General features: G+C 43.9%; 1 protein-coding gene and 1 pseudogene across 3 annotated transcripts in view; one reads left to right on the top strand and one right to left on the bottom strand.

The window, feature by feature from the left end:
• LOC100975751 (UDP-glucuronosyltransferase 1A1) overlaps window positions 1–17,145 on the bottom strand; it is a 140,355-nt gene that overhangs the window by 62,626 nt on the left and 60,584 nt on the right. The window contains exon 1 of one of the 3 annotated variants that reach the window (XM_057301548.1): window positions 14,573–15,524. The exons of the other annotated variants lie outside the window; for them this stretch is intronic. Within the exon in view, the coding sequence (XP_057157531.1) occupies window positions 14,573–15,439 (867 nt within the window). The 5' untranslated portion in view covers window positions 15,440–15,524. Of the gene's footprint in view, window positions 1–14,572; window positions 15,525–17,145 lie in introns of those variants that run through there. 3 annotated transcript variants of the gene reach the window in all.
• On the top strand, window positions 586–1,313 carry LOC117979485 (dnaJ homolog subfamily B member 3-like; annotated as a pseudogene).

Raw genomic sequence — 17,145 nt, 5'->3', positions numbered from 1 at the left:
GGTCATGGGTTTATTCTTACTAAATTGCCCAATTAATATGTCTTTTTAATTCTGTTTTAATCTCTAATGCAGTACGTATGATAGATATAATCCCCATGAACAAAAGCAATTGGGCACCGGGGCTGGAACGTTAGAGAACCGCAGTCCTAAACAACAGGATGTCTTCAGCCCCGGTCAGACTAAACTCACTCCCACCACCCTCTTCCCTCCTGTGGCCGAGGAAAAAGACTGATATAAAGCCTACTTTAAGAAAAACAGTTCTTCAGGCAGCCAAAGTCAAGGCCCTCTCTTTTCCCCAACCTCTTTTTCCCATCCTTTTTGGAGACCATGGCTGGTTGGGGGCCGGAGTGGGCGGGGCCTGGTCTTGGAGCCTCACAGAGCCTCACAGAAAGCAGAGCCAGTCCCAGGAGCACTGCATCCTGGGATGCGAGGCGCTCATAGGCTTCGGCCAATGAGATGTGGCTGCGTCATAAGGGGCGGCCCTCCAGGCGGCCCAGGTCGCCGAGCACTCGGGCCTGCGCCTGGGTGCTGGCAGCCTTGCCGCTCGCTGTGCCAGTGCCTGGTGGGCCGTTCTGGCCATCCAGCATGGTGGACTACTACGAGGTGCTGGGCGTACCCCGATAGGCCTCGTCCGAGGGTATCAAGAAGGCGTACCGCAAGCTGGCGCTTAAGTGGCACCCCGACAAAAACCCCGAGGACAGGGAGGAAGCGGAGAGAAGATTCAAGCAGGTGGCTGAGGCCTACGAGGTGTTGTCGGACGCCAAGAAACGCGATATCTATGACCGCTATGGCGAGGCGAGGGCGGAGGGCGGCTGCGCAGGCGGCAGGCCCTTCGAGGACCCCTTCGAGTACGTCTTCAGCTTCCGCGACCCAGCCGACGTCTTCAGGGAGTTCTTCGGCGGCCGGGACCCATTCTCCTTTGACCTCTTGGGAAACCCGCTGGAGAATATTTTGGGGGGTCAGAGGAACTGCTGGGGAAGCAGAAGCAGAGCGTCTGCACCCCTTTTCTCTGCCTTCAGTGAATTTCCAGCTTTTGGGGGTGTTTTTTCTTCTTTTGATACAGGATTTCGTTCCTTTGGCTCCCTGGGAAGTGGGGGCCTTTCTTCCTTCTGCATGTCCTACGGTAGTGATGGGACAGGCAGCTTCAAGTCCATGTCGACTTCCACTGAAATAGTTGATGGCAAAAAAATCACCACCAAGAGAATCATTGAGAATGGCCAAGAAAGGGTGGAAGTGGAGGAAGATGGAGAGTTGAGTTAAAGTCCTTCCTAATAAATAGCAAAGAGCAGTTACTCCGCATTGACACCAAGTAATTCCAGTCCACATTTGCCTTTAAGCACATCTGGAGGAATAGCGGACTTTTTTTAGGATTGAAAGTGAACTTTACTTTCAGAACAACTGTACCCAAGAATTTATAAACACTTCATGCCAACACCTATTCTTATTGTTGGGACTACACGGATGGACCTATGTTTGTCTTTCAATCGTTGTAAAATATCTGTATGCAATTCGCTATTTATTAAACTTAAGCCTGAGGCAGACAATGATTATTTCCTAGTGCTAGGACAGAATGTTCAGTTCAGCACTTTGAGCATTACCTTTATCCGTTGGGAAAGTGTGAGCCAGGTGGTTTGCTCTAAATCGTTTGACTTTATTGTTTAGTGTGTAGTGGTGAAATCTACAAATAATATCAATACTTCTGGCTTAATTTAATGATGGTTTAAAACAACATGCATTTATTATCTTAATATTTTGGAGGTCAGACAATTGAATCCCATATCACTGAGCTGAAATCTGTGTAAGCATGTTCCCTCTGAAGGCTGAGGACAAACCTTGGGGTTACATGGTTGGTCGGTGGTATACTAGGACTGTCTTCAGCCTGAACGTGGTTCTCCAACTATGGTAGGTTGCTGGGGATAAGCTCCCAATTCCGGCCAGAAGCTGGCCCCCAAACTGGCCATAAACAAAATCTCTGCAGCACTGTGACGTGTTCATGATAGCCATGATGCCTATGCTGAAGGTTGTGAGTTTACTGGAATGAGGGCAAGGAACATCTGGCCCACCCAGGGAGGAAAACCGCTTAAGGTGTTCCTAAACTACAAATAATAGCATGAGCCATCTGTGCCTTAAGGACATGTTTCTGCTGCAGATAATTAGCCAGAGCCCATCCCTTTGTTTCCCGTAAGGAATACTTTTAGTTAATCTATAATCTATAGAAATGATGCTTACCATGGGCTTGCTGTCAATAAATATGTGGGTAAGTCTCTGTTTGGGGCTGTCAGCCCTGAAGGCTGTGAGTCCCCTGATTTCCCACTCCACACTCTATATTTCTGTGTGTGTGTCTTTAATTCGTCTAGCGCTGCTGGGTTAGGGTCTCCACGACCAAGCTGGTCTTGGCAGTAGGTCCTGGAAATGTAAAAAAAGGATCTCCATAAGGCCACACAGAACTATCCTATTGCTATGCTTGGGACATATCAAATTAGGTTGATGAAAGCCAAGTGTATCTGTAATATTTTTTGGGTGAGGCACCATAAACACAATGAGAAAGTACCTTTCTGTTGGCACAGGTTATGCCCCAAATGAAGACCTTTTGGGGCATGTTGCCTTGGGGTAGTCCATCACAAAGGGTCCCATCTTCTAGGGTCACCTCTGAGGAAAGGTTTGCATAAGGCATGAGAGCAAAAGGCAACTGAACTGGATAGGCTGAAAAAAATTAAGAGCAGCATGCTGGTAATTTTTTACAGAAAAATCATGGCCTGAACACATCATTAACCAACAAAGAGTGTGATAATGGGTTTGGATATGCTCTAGAACCCTCAGAGTCCACTCTGCATGTAATGGCACCCAAGCAATAAACAGCAGGAACATGGCAGTCAGCTGGCACCATCCCACAGGGGCTCATGGGGTCTGACACTGAACTCTGAAATCAACATGCTCCGAGGTGCCTGGGTAGTTGGTTCTTATACAATAACCATACAAGAAGTATCAGAATAAGACAGACTGTTAGGGCTTTTGAAAAATGAGTTCAGTTTTTTGTACATCAGACAAGGGAACTTACATGTGTGAAGATACTCACTGAGTAGTTTGCTGAGTAGGTTTGCTTTTGGAGCAGTTCAGGGATGAAAGGAGTTTCAAAGTGGTAGAAAGGCATGGGCAGTTTCATTGCGGTTTTGTGTGTTGGAAATCACTACTCTGGGTAGAGTAGAATGAGTTGGTGTGTATCTACACAATTGGGTACATAAATCCCATTGTTCAGTGGTCAGCAAAGAGTGGCATACCAGTGTCACTCAGAGGTAGTGGGTCTGTAACAACTCTGGCTAGTTTTAACAGTTGAAAGCAAACACAAGTTCAGTTTTGATATATCCTGGATTAGTGCTGTCATAAATGGAAACTGTTGCTTTTACAGAAGTGTAAAGCTTGATTGTCTGTTTGCTTGTTTGTTTGTTTTAAAGACAGGGTCTCACTCTGTAGCTGTTACCTAGGCAAGATCATAGCTTACTGTAACCACGAATTCCTGGGCTCAAGTGATCCTTCCTCCTCAGCATTCCCAGTAGCTAGGACTACAGAAATGCTACCACACCTAGCTAATTAAAAAAAAACTTTTTGTGGAGATGGGAACAATGTTGACCTACTATGTTGTCCCTGCAAGAGCATTTTATTTAAAGAATTTTTAGAATTGAAAAATCTCTTTTTAAAATGTCTCAGCTCAAAAACAGAACAGTGCTAGAGCCTGTATGTGGGTATTCATCTTTTATAAAACGGTTTGATAAGGTTTTCAGAGTGTAAAAGGGGGCATTTCCTGTGGTGCAAAGATGACCCTCTTGAAATCCCTAAAATGAACACCCTCCATGGAAACACTTGTACCTTCTCACCAAGTACACTGGGCAAGGAAAGGCATGACCCTGTGAGCCCCAAGAGACCTGGAGACCTGTAACCATTTCATTAGCTTCCAAAACACAAAATGCCAGACATTTTTTCTGGCTGGAGTTCAACACAGCTGATTTTAGTTCAGCTTACATCACACACTGGAAAGCATCTGGAAGAGGGAATGATCCTTTCTGTCCATCATCTTCTTCTCCTCTGATTCCACTTTCTGTCTCCAAACAGGTAGAGAGACTTCTCCATTTTGGGAAATAATTCACACAACAACTTACCTTTCTAGGAATTTCTAATTCCACTTTCTCATCAACTTTCTCAATAAATGCAGATTCATTTCCTTTTCTCAGACTCTCCTTTAAACCCTTTCAGTATAACTTCAATCACCACCAATCTTGTATTAGTCTATTCTCAACCTGCTATAAAGACATAGCTGAGACTGGGTAATTTATAAAAGAAAGAGGTTTAATTGACTCACAGTTCCACATGACTGGGGAGGCCTCAGGAAACTTACAATCATGACAGAAGGTGAGAGATAAGCAAAGGCATGTCTCACATGGCAGCAGGCCAGAGACAGAGAGGAAGAGCTTGTGAGTAAAGGAGAAAGAGTCCCTTATAAAACCATCAGCTCTCATGAGAACTCACTTAGTATGACAAGAACAGCGTGGGGAAAACTGCCAATATGATTCAATCAGCTCCCACCAGGTACCACCCTTAACACATGGGGATTATGGAAATTACAATATGAGATGAGATTTGGGTGGAAACACACAGTCAAATCATATCATTCTGCCCTCTGGCCCATCCCAAATCTCATGTCTTTTCACATTTAAAAACCAATTGTGCCTTCCCAACTGTCCTCCAAAGTCTTAACTCATTTCAGCACTAGCTCAAAAGTCCATAGTCCAAGGTCTCATCTGAGACAAGTCAAGTGCCTTCCCCCATGAGCCTGTAAAATCAAAAACAAGTTAGTAACTTCCAAGACACAATGGGGGTACAGATATTGGGTAAATGTTCCCATTTCAAATGGGAGAAACTGGCCAAAACAAAGGCGCTATAGGCCCCATGCAAGTCCAAAACCAGGCAGGGCAGTCATTAAATCTTAAAGCTCCAAAATAATCTCCCTTGACTTCATGTCTCACATCTAGGTCAAGGTGATGCCAGAAATGGGCTCCCACGGTCTAAGGCAGCTCCAACCCTGTGGCTTTGCAGGGTAAAGCCCTCGTCCTGGCTGCTGTCAGAGGGTGGCATTGATGTCTGTGGCTTTTCCAGGCACACGGTGCAAGCTATTGGATCTGCCCTTCTGGGTTCTGAAGGACTGTGGCCTTCTTCTCACAACTCCACTAGGCAATGCCCCAGTGGAGACTCTGTGTGGGGGCTCCAACCTCACATTTCTTTACCACCCTTCTCTAGCAGAGGTTCTCTATAAGGACTCCATCCATGCAGCAAACGTCTGCCTGGACATCCAAGCATTTCCTTACATCCTCTAAAATTTATGTGGAGGTTCCCAAACCTAAATTCTTATCTTCTGTGTACCTGCAGGCCCAACACCACATCGATGCTGCCAAGGCTTGAGGTTTGCACCCTCTGAAGCAATGGCCTGGGCTCTACCTTGGCCTCTTTTAGCCATGTGGAGCCACTGGGACACAGGGCACCAAGTCCTGAGGCTGCACACAGCAGTGGGGGCCTGGACCCAGCCCAAAACACCATTTTTCCTTCCTAGGCCTCCAGGCCTGTGATGGGAGGGTCTGCTGCAAAGGTCTCTGACATGCCCTGGAGCCATTTTCCCCATTGTCTTGGTGATTAACATTTGGCTCCTCCTTATTTATTCAAATTTCTTTAGCTAGTATTTCTGCATCTGGCTTGAATTTCTCCCCATAAAATGGGTTTTTCTTTTCTACCACATGGTCAGGCTGCAAATTTTCCAAACTTTTATGCTCTGCTTCCCTTTTAAACATAAGTTCCAATTTCAGATCATCTCTCTCAAGTTCGTAGTTCCAAAGAGCTCTAGGGCAGGGGCAAAAATGCCACGAATTTCTTTGCTAAAGCTTAGCAAGAGTGACCTTTGCTCCAGTTCTCAACAGATTCCTCATCTCTATCTGAGACTCAGCCTGGACTTCATTGTCCACAACGTTATCAGCATTTTGGTCAAAACTGTTCAACAAGTCTCCAGGAAGTTCCAAACTTTCCCACATCTTCCTGTCTTCTGAGCTCTCCAAACTGTTCCAGCCTCTGCCTGTTACCCAGTTCCAAGTCACTTCCACATTTTCAAGTAGTTTTATAGCAGTACTCCACTCTCCATGACACCAATTTACTGTATTAGTCCATTCACACACTGCTATAAAGACATACCCAAGACTGGGTAATTTATAAAGGAAAGAGCTTTAACTGACTCCAGTTCCATGTGGCTGCAGGGGCCTCAGGAAACTTATAATCCTGGCAGAAGATGAGAGAGAGGCAAAGGATGTCTTACATGGCAGCAAGCAAGAGAGAGAGAGAGAGAGACAGAGGAAGAGCTTGCAAGTGAAGGGATAAGGGCCCCTTATAAAACCATCAGATCTCATAAGAACTCACTCACTATGATGAGATTAGGAGGTGGGGACCTCCCACCGTGTCCTGTCCTCAACACGTGGGGATTATGGGGATTACAATTCAAGATGAGATTTGGTGGGGGACACAGAGCCAAACCATATTAAATCTAGTGTGACCTCATGTTGGGAAACAGTCAATGGACTCACTACTAAATACACTAGCCTGTTCTTTACCACACTCAAAAATTAGCCTTGTTAATGTGGAATTCTTAAGGGGCATAGCAAGAGTGACCTGTGCCACAGTTCCCAATTTGTTCTGCTCCACTGAGATGATAGTGAAGATTTGAGCCAATGTAGTTAACTCTAGAGAATATGTTCACATTGAAAAACTGGAAGAGAAAAGGAAAAAAAAGGAGGTGTTGGAGAGGAGAACGGAAGCTTCAGCACCAATGGCCAAATAGGAACAGCTCCGACCTGCAGCTCCCAGCATGATCGACACAGAAGATGGATGATTTCTGCATTTCCAACTGAGGTACCTGGTTCATCTCATTGGGACTGGTTGGATAGTGGGTGCAGCCCACTGAGGGCAAGCTGAAGCAGGGCAGGGCGTCGCCTCACCTAGGAAGTGCAAGAGGGTGAGGGATTTCCCTTTCGTAGACAAGGGAAGCCATGACAGACTGTACCTGGAAAAACGGGACACTCCCACCCAAATACTGCGCTTTTCCCAAGGTCTTATAAACTGGCAGACAAGGAGATTCTCTCCCCTGCCTGGCTTAGCAGCTCCCATGCCCACGGAGCCTTGCTCACTGCTAGTGCAGCAGTCTGAGATTGAACTGTGAGGCGGCAGCCTGGCTGGGTGAGGGGTGTCCGCCATTGCTGAGGCTTGAGTAGATAAACAAAGCATCCAGGAAGCTCAAACTGAACAGAGCCCACCACAGCTCAGCAAGGGCTACTGCCGCTATAGACTCCACCTCTGTGGGCAGGGCATATCTGAACAAAAGGCAGCAGACAACTTCTGAACATGTGGGGAACAGCAGACTTAAACATCCCTGTCTGACAGCTCTGAAGACAGCACTGGTTCTCCCAGTATGGCATTTGAGCTCTGAGAATGGACAGACTGCCTCCTCAAGCGGGTCCCTGACCTCCGTGTATCTTGACTGGGAAACACCTCCCAGTAGGGGCCAACAGACACCTCATATAGGTGGGTGCGCCTCTGGTATGAAGCTTCCAGAGGAAGGATCAGGCAGCAATATTTGCTGTTCTGCAATATTTGCTGTTCTGCAGCCTCCACTGGTGATACCCAAGCAAAGAGCATCTGGAGTGGACCTCCAGCAAACTCCAACAGACCTGCAGCTGAGGGACCTGACTGTTAGAAGGAAAACTAACAAACAGAAAGGAACAGCATAAACATCAACAAAAAGGACATCTACACCAAAACCCCATCTGTAGGTCACCAACATCAAAGACCTAAGGTACATAAAACCACAAAGATGGGGGGAAACTAGAGCAGAAAAGCTGAAAATTCTAAAAACCATAGTGCATCAGCACATCTCCTCCAAAGGATCACAGCTCCTTGCTAGCAATGGAGCAAAGCTGGAAAGAGAATGACTTTGACGAGTTGACAGAAGTAGGCTTCAGAAGTTTGGTAATAACAAACCTCTCCAAGCTAAAAGTGCATGTTCGAACCTATTGCAAGGAAGGTTGAACCTTGAAAAAAGGTTAGATGAATGCCTAACTAGAATAAACACTGTAGAGAAGACCTTAAATGACCTGATGGAGCTGAAAACCATGGCAGAAGAACTTCATAACACATGCACAAAATTCAATAGCCGATTAGAGCTACTGGAAGAAAGGGTATCAGTGACTGAAGATCAAATTAATGAAATAAAGTGAGAAGACAAGGTTAGAGAAAAAAGAGTAAAAAGAAACAAGGAAAGCCTTGAAGAAATATGGGACTATGTGAAAAGACCAAATCTACGTTTGACTGGTGTACCTGAAAGTGATGCGGAGAATGGAAACAAGTTGGAAAACACTCTTCAGGATATTATCCAGGAGAACTTCCCAAACCTAGCAAGGCAGGCCAACATTCAAATTCAGGAAATACAGAGAACACCACAAAGATACTCCTCGAGAAGAACAACTCCAAGACACATAATTGTCAGATTCACCAAAGTTGAAATGAAGGAAAAAATGTTAAGGGCAGCCAGAGAGAAAGGTCGGGTTACCCACAAAGGGAAGCCCATCGGACTAACAGCAGATCTCTCTGCAGAAACCCTACAAGACAGAAGAGAGTGGGGGCCAATATTCAACATTCTTAAAGAAAAGAATTTTCAACCCAGAAATTCATATGCAGCCAAACTAAGCTTCATAAGTGAAGGAGAAATAAAATCCTTTATAGACAAGCAAATGCTGAGAGATTTTGTCACCACCAGGCCTGCCTTACAAGAGCTCCTAAAGGAAGCACTAAACATGGAAAGAAACACCAGTACCAGCCACTGCAAAAACATGCCAAATTGTAAAAACTATCGATGCTGTGAAGAAACTGCATCAATTAACGGGCAAAATAACCCGCTAACACCATAATGACAGGATCAAATTCACTCATAACAATATTTACCTTAAATGTAAATGGGCTAAATGCTGCAATTAAAAAACACAGACTGGCAAATTGGATAAAGAGTCAAGGCCCATCGGTATGCTGTATTCAGGAGGCCCATCTCACGTGCAGAGACACACATAGGCTCAAAATAAAGGGATGGAGGAAGATCTACCAAACAAATGGAAAGCAAAAAAAAAGCAGGGGTTGCAATCCTAGTCTCTGATAAAACAGACTTTAACAAAAATCAAAAGAGACAAAGAAGGCCATTACATAATGGTAAAGGGAGCAATTCAACAACAAGAGCTAACTATCCTAAATATATATGCACCCAATACAGGAGCACCTAGATTCATAAAGCAAGTTCTTAGAGACCTACATAGAGACTTAGACCCCCACACAATAATAATGAGAGACTTTAACATCCCACTGTCAATATTAGACAGATCAACAAGACCAAAGGTTAACAAGGATATCCAGGACCTGAACTCAGCTCTGCACCAAGCAGACCTAATAGACATCTACAGAACTCTCCACCCTAAGTCAAGAGAATATACATTCTTCTCAGCACCACATCACACTTATTCTAAAATTGACCATATGATTGTAAGTAAAGCACTCCTCAGCAAATGTAAAAGAATAGAAATCACAACAAACTGTCTCTCAGACCACAGTGCAGTCAAATTAGAACTCTGGATTAAGAAACTCACTCAAAATCGCACAACTACATGGAAACTGAACAACCTCCTCCTGAATGACTACTGGGTAAATAACGAAGTGAAGGCAGAAATAAAGATGTTCTTTGAAACCAACGAGAACAAAGACACAACATACCAGAATCCCTGGGACACATTTAAATCAGTGTGTCAGGGAAATTTATAGCATTAAATCCCCACAGGAGAAAGCAGGAAAGATCTAAAATCAACACACTAACATCACAAATAAAAGAACTAGATAAGCAAGAGCAAACAAATTCAAAAGCTAGCAGAAGGGAAGAAATAACTAAGATCAGAGCAGAACTGAAAGAGATAGAGACACAAAAAAACCTTCAAAAAAATCAATGAATCCAGGAGATGGATTTTGAAAAGATCAAGAAAATTGATAGACCTCTGGCAAGACTAATAAAGAAGAAAAGAGAGAAGAATCAAATAGACGCAATAAAAAATAGTAAAGGCGATATCACCACCGATCCCACAGAAATACAAACTACCATCAGAGAATACTATAAATACGTCTACACAAATAAACTAGAAAATCTAGAAGAAATGGATAAATTCCTGGACACATACACCCTCCCAAGACTAAAGCAGGAAGAAGTTGAATCTCTGAATAGACCAACAACAGGCTCTGAAATTGAGGCAATAATTAATAGCCTACCAACCAAAAAAAGTCCAGGACCAGATGGATTCACAGCCAAATTCTTTTTATTATTATTATTATTATTATTATTATTATACTTTAAGTTTTAGGGTGCATGTGCACAATGTGCAGGTTTGTTACATATGTATACATGTGCCATGTTGGTGTGCTGCACCCATTAACTCGTCATTTAACATTAGGTATATCTCCTAATGCTATCCCTCCCTGCTCCCCCTACCCCACAACAGGCCCCGGTGTGTGATGTTCCCCTTCCTCACAGCTGAATTCTACCAGAGAGGTACAAACAGGAGCTGGTACCATTCCTTCTGAAACTATTCCAATCAATAGAAAAAGAGGGAATCCTCTCTAACTCATTTTATGAGGCCAGCATCATCCTGATACCAAAGGTTGGCAGGGACACAACAAAAAAAGAAAATTTTAGACAAATATCCCTGATGAACATCGATGCAAAAATCCTCAGTAAAATTCTGCAAACCAAATCCAGCAGCACATGAAAAAGTTTATCCACATCAATCAAGTCGGCTTCATCCTTGGGATGCAAGGCTGGTTCAACATATGCAAATCAATAAATGTAATCCATCACATAAACAGAACCAATGACAAACCACATGATTATTTCAACAGATGCAGAAAAGGCCTCCAACAAAATTAAACATCCCTTCATGCCTAAAACTGGCAATAAACTAGGTATTGATGGAATGTATCTCAAAATAATAAGAGCTATTTATGATAAACCCGCAGCCAATATCATACTGAGTAGGCAAAAACTGGAAGCATTCCCTTTGAAAACTGGCATAAAACAAGGATGACCTCTCTCACCACTCCTACTCAACATACTGTTGGAAGTTCTGGCCAGGGCAATCAGGCAAGAGAAAGAAATAAAGAGTATTCAATTAGGAAAAGAGGAAGTCAAATTGTCCCTGTTTGCAGATGACATGATTGTATATCTAGAACACCCCATTGTCTCAGCCCAAAATCTCCTTAAGCTGATAAGCAACTTCAGCAAAGTCCCAGGATACAAAATCAATGTGCAAAAATCACAAGCATTCCTATACACCAATAACAGACAAACAGAGCCAAACCATGAGTGAACTCCCATTCACAATTGCTACAAAGAGAATAAAATACCTAGGAATCCAACTTAAAAGGGATGTGAAGGACCTCTTCAAGGAGAACTACAAACCACTGCTCAACGAAATAAAAGAGGACACAAACAAATGGAAGAACATTCCATGCTCATGGATAGGAAGAATCAATATCGTGAAAATGGCCATACCGCCCAAGGTAATTTATAGATTCAATGCCAAACCCATCAAGCTACCAATGACTTCACAAAATTGGAAAAAACTACTTTAAAGTTCATATGGAATCAAAAAAGAGCCTGCATTGCCAAGACAATCCTAAGCAAAAAAAAAAAAAAAAAAAAACAAAGCTGGTGGCATCATGCTACCTGACTTCAAACTGTACTACAAGGCTGCAGTAACAAAAAGCATGGTGCTGGTACCAAAACAGATATATAGACCAATGGAGCAGAACAGTGGGCTCAGAAATAACACCACACATCTACAACCATTTGATCTTTGACAAACCTGACAAAAACAAGCAATGGGGAAAGGATTCCTTATTTAATAAATGGTGCTGGGAAAACTGGCCATATGTAGAAAGCTGGAACAGGATCCCTTCCTTACACCTTATACACAAATTAATTCCAGATGGATTAAAGACTCAAATGTTAGACCTAAAACCATAAAAATCCTAGAAGAAAACCTAGGCAATATCATTTAGGCATAGGCATGGCCTAGAAGACATAGGCATGGGCCAGGACTTCATGACTAAAACCCCAAAAGCAATGGCAACAAAAGCCAAAATAGACAAATGGGATCTAATTAAACTAAAGAGCTTCTCCACAGCAAAAGAAACTACCATCAGAGTGAACAGGCAACCTACAGAATGGGAGAAAATTTTTGCAATCTACCCATCTGACAAAGGGCTAATATCCAAAATCTACAGAGAACTCAAACAAATTTATAAGAAAAAAAACAAACAAACAACCCCATCAAAAAGTGGGCAAAGGATATGAACAGACACTTCTCAAAAGAAGACATTTATGCAGCCAGCAGACACATGAATAAATGCTCATCATCACTGGTCATCAGAGAAATGCAAATCAAAACCACAATGAGATACCATCTCACGCCAGTTAGAATGGTGACCATTAAAAAGTCAGGAAACAACAGATGTTGGAGAGGATGTGGAGAAATAGGAACGCTTTTACACCGTTGGTGGGAGTGTAAATTAGTTCAACCATTGTGGAAGACAGTGTGGCGATTCCTCAAGGACCTAGAACTAGAAATACCATTTGACACAGCCATACCATTACTGGGTATATACCCAAAGGATTATAAATGATACTACTCTAAGGACACATGCACACGTATGTTTATTGTGGCACTATTCACAATAGCAAAGACCTGGAACCAATCCAAATGTCCATCAATGATAGACTGGATTAAGAAAATGTGGCACATATACACCATGGAATACTATGCAGCCATAAAAAAGGATGAGTTCATGTCCTTTGCAGGGAGATGGACAAAGCTGTAAACCATCATTCTCAGCAAACTATCACATGGACAGAAAACCAAACACCGCATGTTCTCACTCATAGGTGGGAACTGAACAGCAAGAACACTGGACACAGGCCGGGGAACATCACACGCTGGAGCCTATTGTGGGGTGGGGGACTGGGGGAGGGATAGCATTAGGAAAAATACCTAATGCAAATGACGAGTTGATGGGTGCAGGAAACCAACATGGCACATGTATACCTATGTATAAAACCTGCAATTTGTGCACATGTACCCTAGAACTTAAAGTATAATAAAAAAAAAAAAAAAAGAAAGAAAAACTGGAAGGGCAACAGTCACTATTTAAATGCCATCCCACTTTTCAACATTTTTACAAATCTAAATAAACACGTATTTTATAATTGAATAACTACATTGCATTAAAAAATCATGTCGTTTGATCAAAAAGAAAAATGAAGCTTAGAGTCTTTTGCAATAATACCTATATTTATAAAAAAGGCACAGAAATAAGAATACAAAAGGATCTAAGTCATGGAAGTTCATACACATTCGGTGAATATGACATAAAAAGGCTGATTCTCTCACGATGTACATGGCACAGCAAGGAATAAGAAACAATATTCAGGTCCCAGAGTACCATTTCAATGAAACCCAAATATTCTGGATTAATGAAAGCTGCCTCTGAAATTTTTGGTAAAGGAGTAGATCCCACTATAGAAACCTGGAGTGCAATAGGCTGGGTTTGGTGATGTGATGAGCCTCTCCTGAGAAATGCTTCCCTTCTTGGACGCATGTCCATTCATCACTGTCCCCAGCTTCACTGGGCTTATAGATTCACAGTCTTATCTCCTCCCTAGCCCCTTCCGCCATTTCTTGATAATTTCAGCATTCCAAGTAGAAGAATCATTTGAGATGCAACCATTACTTTGCCTTCCGAACTCTGAGATGTCCCCACATCATGCACCAGACCCGAAATCCTGACCAGAAAATCTCTTGACAGCACAGATCCCTGTCTGGAAACTGAACTTCGTGTGTCATTCTCTAATCACAGACATCCATCCCAACTTCATTGCCCCACTTCCACTGAGTCAACCTCTCTGACACTTCTATTTCATGTGAGTGCCTAGGTCTCCTGTGGTCACCTCTCTATCATTTGCAAGATGGGACCACTAAAAATTATCATGTCAACAATTGTAATTTACTGTTGCATCATCTTTCCCCTGAAAATCATGCTAGCAAAAAATCCAGGATGGATCAGTTCCAAACGTAGTGTCCCTGTTCCTGCCGAGCTGAAGGACATGCACAACCATGAAGATGGTGCCTTTACAAACCAACAGTCTCTATGAGTCACACCAGTCCTTGTCCATCCTTTTACAAACATTCGTGTCTACTTCCTCTTCCTCTCAGTGACCATTTAAAACCTGAAATACGCTACTAGAGACCCCTTAAGAGTTTATCTCACTGAAGGCTATTATGACAACGAGAAGCAGAAATGAAATATTTGGAAAGATAAGTAAATATGGAAGCAATTTTAAATAAATACATTTTTTAAAAAAGTGTTTTGCCTGGAACATTGATTGGATGAAGGCACCAATACAGACCTGAGATAGTGGCTTCCTGCTGGCACAGTTGACGCCCCCAATGAAGACCATGTTGGGCATGATTGGCCTGGGGTAGTCCATCACAAAGTCCCCTCGGAACAGCCACACAGATGCATGGCTGAGAATATCCACCACTGACACCTCCCTCTGAAAAAGCTCAGAGGCAAGGCTTGCATAAGGAGCAGAAAAAGCATGGCAAATGTAGGACAGGGCCAGAGGGTAGAGCATGTTCTTGACCCTTTGCACGAATGTCATGTGGTCTGAATTGGTTGTTAGTAATCTAGGAATATAGGAGGAAGGGTTTGGACACTGTGTGCCCTTAAAGTCTAAATCACATGGAATGTTCCTCAAGAAAAACACAGTAGGAATCGACAGGTACTTAGCCAGCACCGCCGCGCAGAGGTTAACGGGGTCTGTTAAAACCACATCAAAGGAAATAGCATTCAGGTGCCTGATCAGGGCCTCATTATGTAGTAGCTCCACACAAGACCTATGATAGACCAAAGACATATTGTTCAACATTGCCATACTTCTGAAAAATTTCTTCAGAAAATGTTCTGTTTCAAAGTACAGTTGAGTGTGGTCCAGCACATGGCGATCAAATTCATCCTGGGTCCACGAAATGGCATAGGTTGTCAGGGTGAAAAAGTTCTCTTCTTTGATGTGCATATTCACCTCTGGGGTGAGGACCACCGCCTGGTGGCCTCTGGCATGGAGCTCCCGCAAGGCCTCCCGCATGCTGAGCCAGTGGCTGCCATCAGTGGGCACCACCAACACCTTTCCACTTTCAGCCCAGGGCTGGACACTGAGGAGAAGCAGCAGTCCTGTGGCCAGCCGCGGCAGGGGAACCTGGAGTCCTCTGGCCATCTCAGCAGAAGCCACCGACAGCTGACTGTCCACCCTACGCTGTGCCTGCTACATTTGCTTTCTTCGTCTTAATTACCTTGTCACTGAGCCACTTAGCAAATCAACATGTAATTGGAAGACAGAGTGCCCTCCTCTAGTTAATTATTAACCATTAATCTATCATTGTTTTTCACTGTGGGCCCCACCCTGGAAAAGACCGATCACGACTATCTTGAAAAACTCACCTGACCCTGTGCTCACTCTGGGGAACATCCAAGTTCAAGCTCTTGTTTCTCATCCAATTCCCAACACAACGCTGTGAACACCCATTTCATGTCACTGTCTCCTACTTCTCTGTTAACCATGTTTATCAGGCAGCAGCTGAGGTCTGAGGAGTCACCATTGCTCTAGCCCCCAGTCATATGCTCTCTGCTGGATGTGACCCTATTTGCTAACCCTTGAAACTTTCTTCTCATGTATGAGTAACACAGCACATCCAAAAAACATAAAACATTGCTAAGCCAGCTTTCTCTGAACAGCGTGGAGGCTGGCTATGTGGTTTTGGTCGTTTTTCGCACCAGGATATTTCTTGCAAGGATCAAAGAGGACTCTCTCTGAAGTGGCTGTCAATATAGAAAAAGCTGCAGGGAGGCTGAGCTCAAGATGTGATGATCAGATTCTTGGGAAGACTTTGTTGAGGATTCTCCATATACACCATGGAAGAAGAGGTGCTGCTATCTAAAGCACACATGGGCAAGACAACCCTAGCAAGGACCCACGGTGGGTTCAGGGAGCTCCCTGCTCACCAAGGGACCGGGGGAGCTGGAGCCTGGCCTCAGATCTTGCACAGTCTGAATTCCTCTTCTGAATGCCGAAGGCTCCAGTCTTCTGCAAGTCTGCTTAGAGACTGAAGTGTCCATTCATCCAGGCCTTTATTTCATCCTGAAGATTATGGTCAGGCTTTTCTCCAAGTCAATCCAGCACCAAGTTCTGATAAGAATGGTTCCTCCAGAACAGAACGGGCTGCACAATTTGTGGGGGCCCTAGTCCAAATTTCAAGATGGAGAATTAAATATGTGCCTTTCTAAAGGAGAGACCCTGAGCACTCACAAGGGCCTCAAGCCCAATGAGGCTCATCCTACTCCAGAAAGTCACTCCCACATGTGCTGTGCTCGCAAGATTGCTGATGCCACCTTGTCCTGGTCACCTCAGGATGATGTGGGCAGGCTCTCTGGGGTGTGCACTTTCTATCTCACTGCCCGTGTGTCTTCTTGCCTGGCCGTGTCTGCCATTGCTGGTGAGGCTGAGGCTTCCCTTAGGGAGGAAATTACTCCACATTGATAACAGATTCCACCTTTGGACAGAACCCATGGGACAGGCAGTGAATGGAAGCGTCTACCGGGGGAAACCCAGCTCAAGGGCAGCACACGCAGGATGGCACAGAAAAGGAAGGTCTGCAAGGGCTTTGGGAACTGTCCAGTAGAGGATGATTCCTGGGAATTTCTAAGGACATAGAGCACTAGAAAGGGATTCTCAGCTGTGGGTGCAACCTCTCAGCCTCTGAACTATTCCTCCAACCCCCTTAAAACTATATGCTTCCTAAGCGCCCTCATGATGAGCCCAGGTGACGGGTAGAACACGCCTGGTAGTGTGCTCTTCCCACATTCATGGGCTCCCATGTTCTACCTCCAAGTAGTAGTGTTTTATTTAGACAGTGAAGTCATCTG

This window comes from Pan paniscus, chromosome 13 (genome assembly GCF_029289425.2).
Source record: "Pan paniscus chromosome 13, NHGRI_mPanPan1-v2.0_pri, whole genome shotgun sequence".
Taxonomy (NCBI): Eukaryota; Metazoa; Chordata; class Mammalia; order Primates; family Hominidae; genus Pan; species Pan paniscus.
Note: the sequence above shows the minus strand (reverse complement) of the source record. Positions and strands in the feature narration are given on the sequence as shown.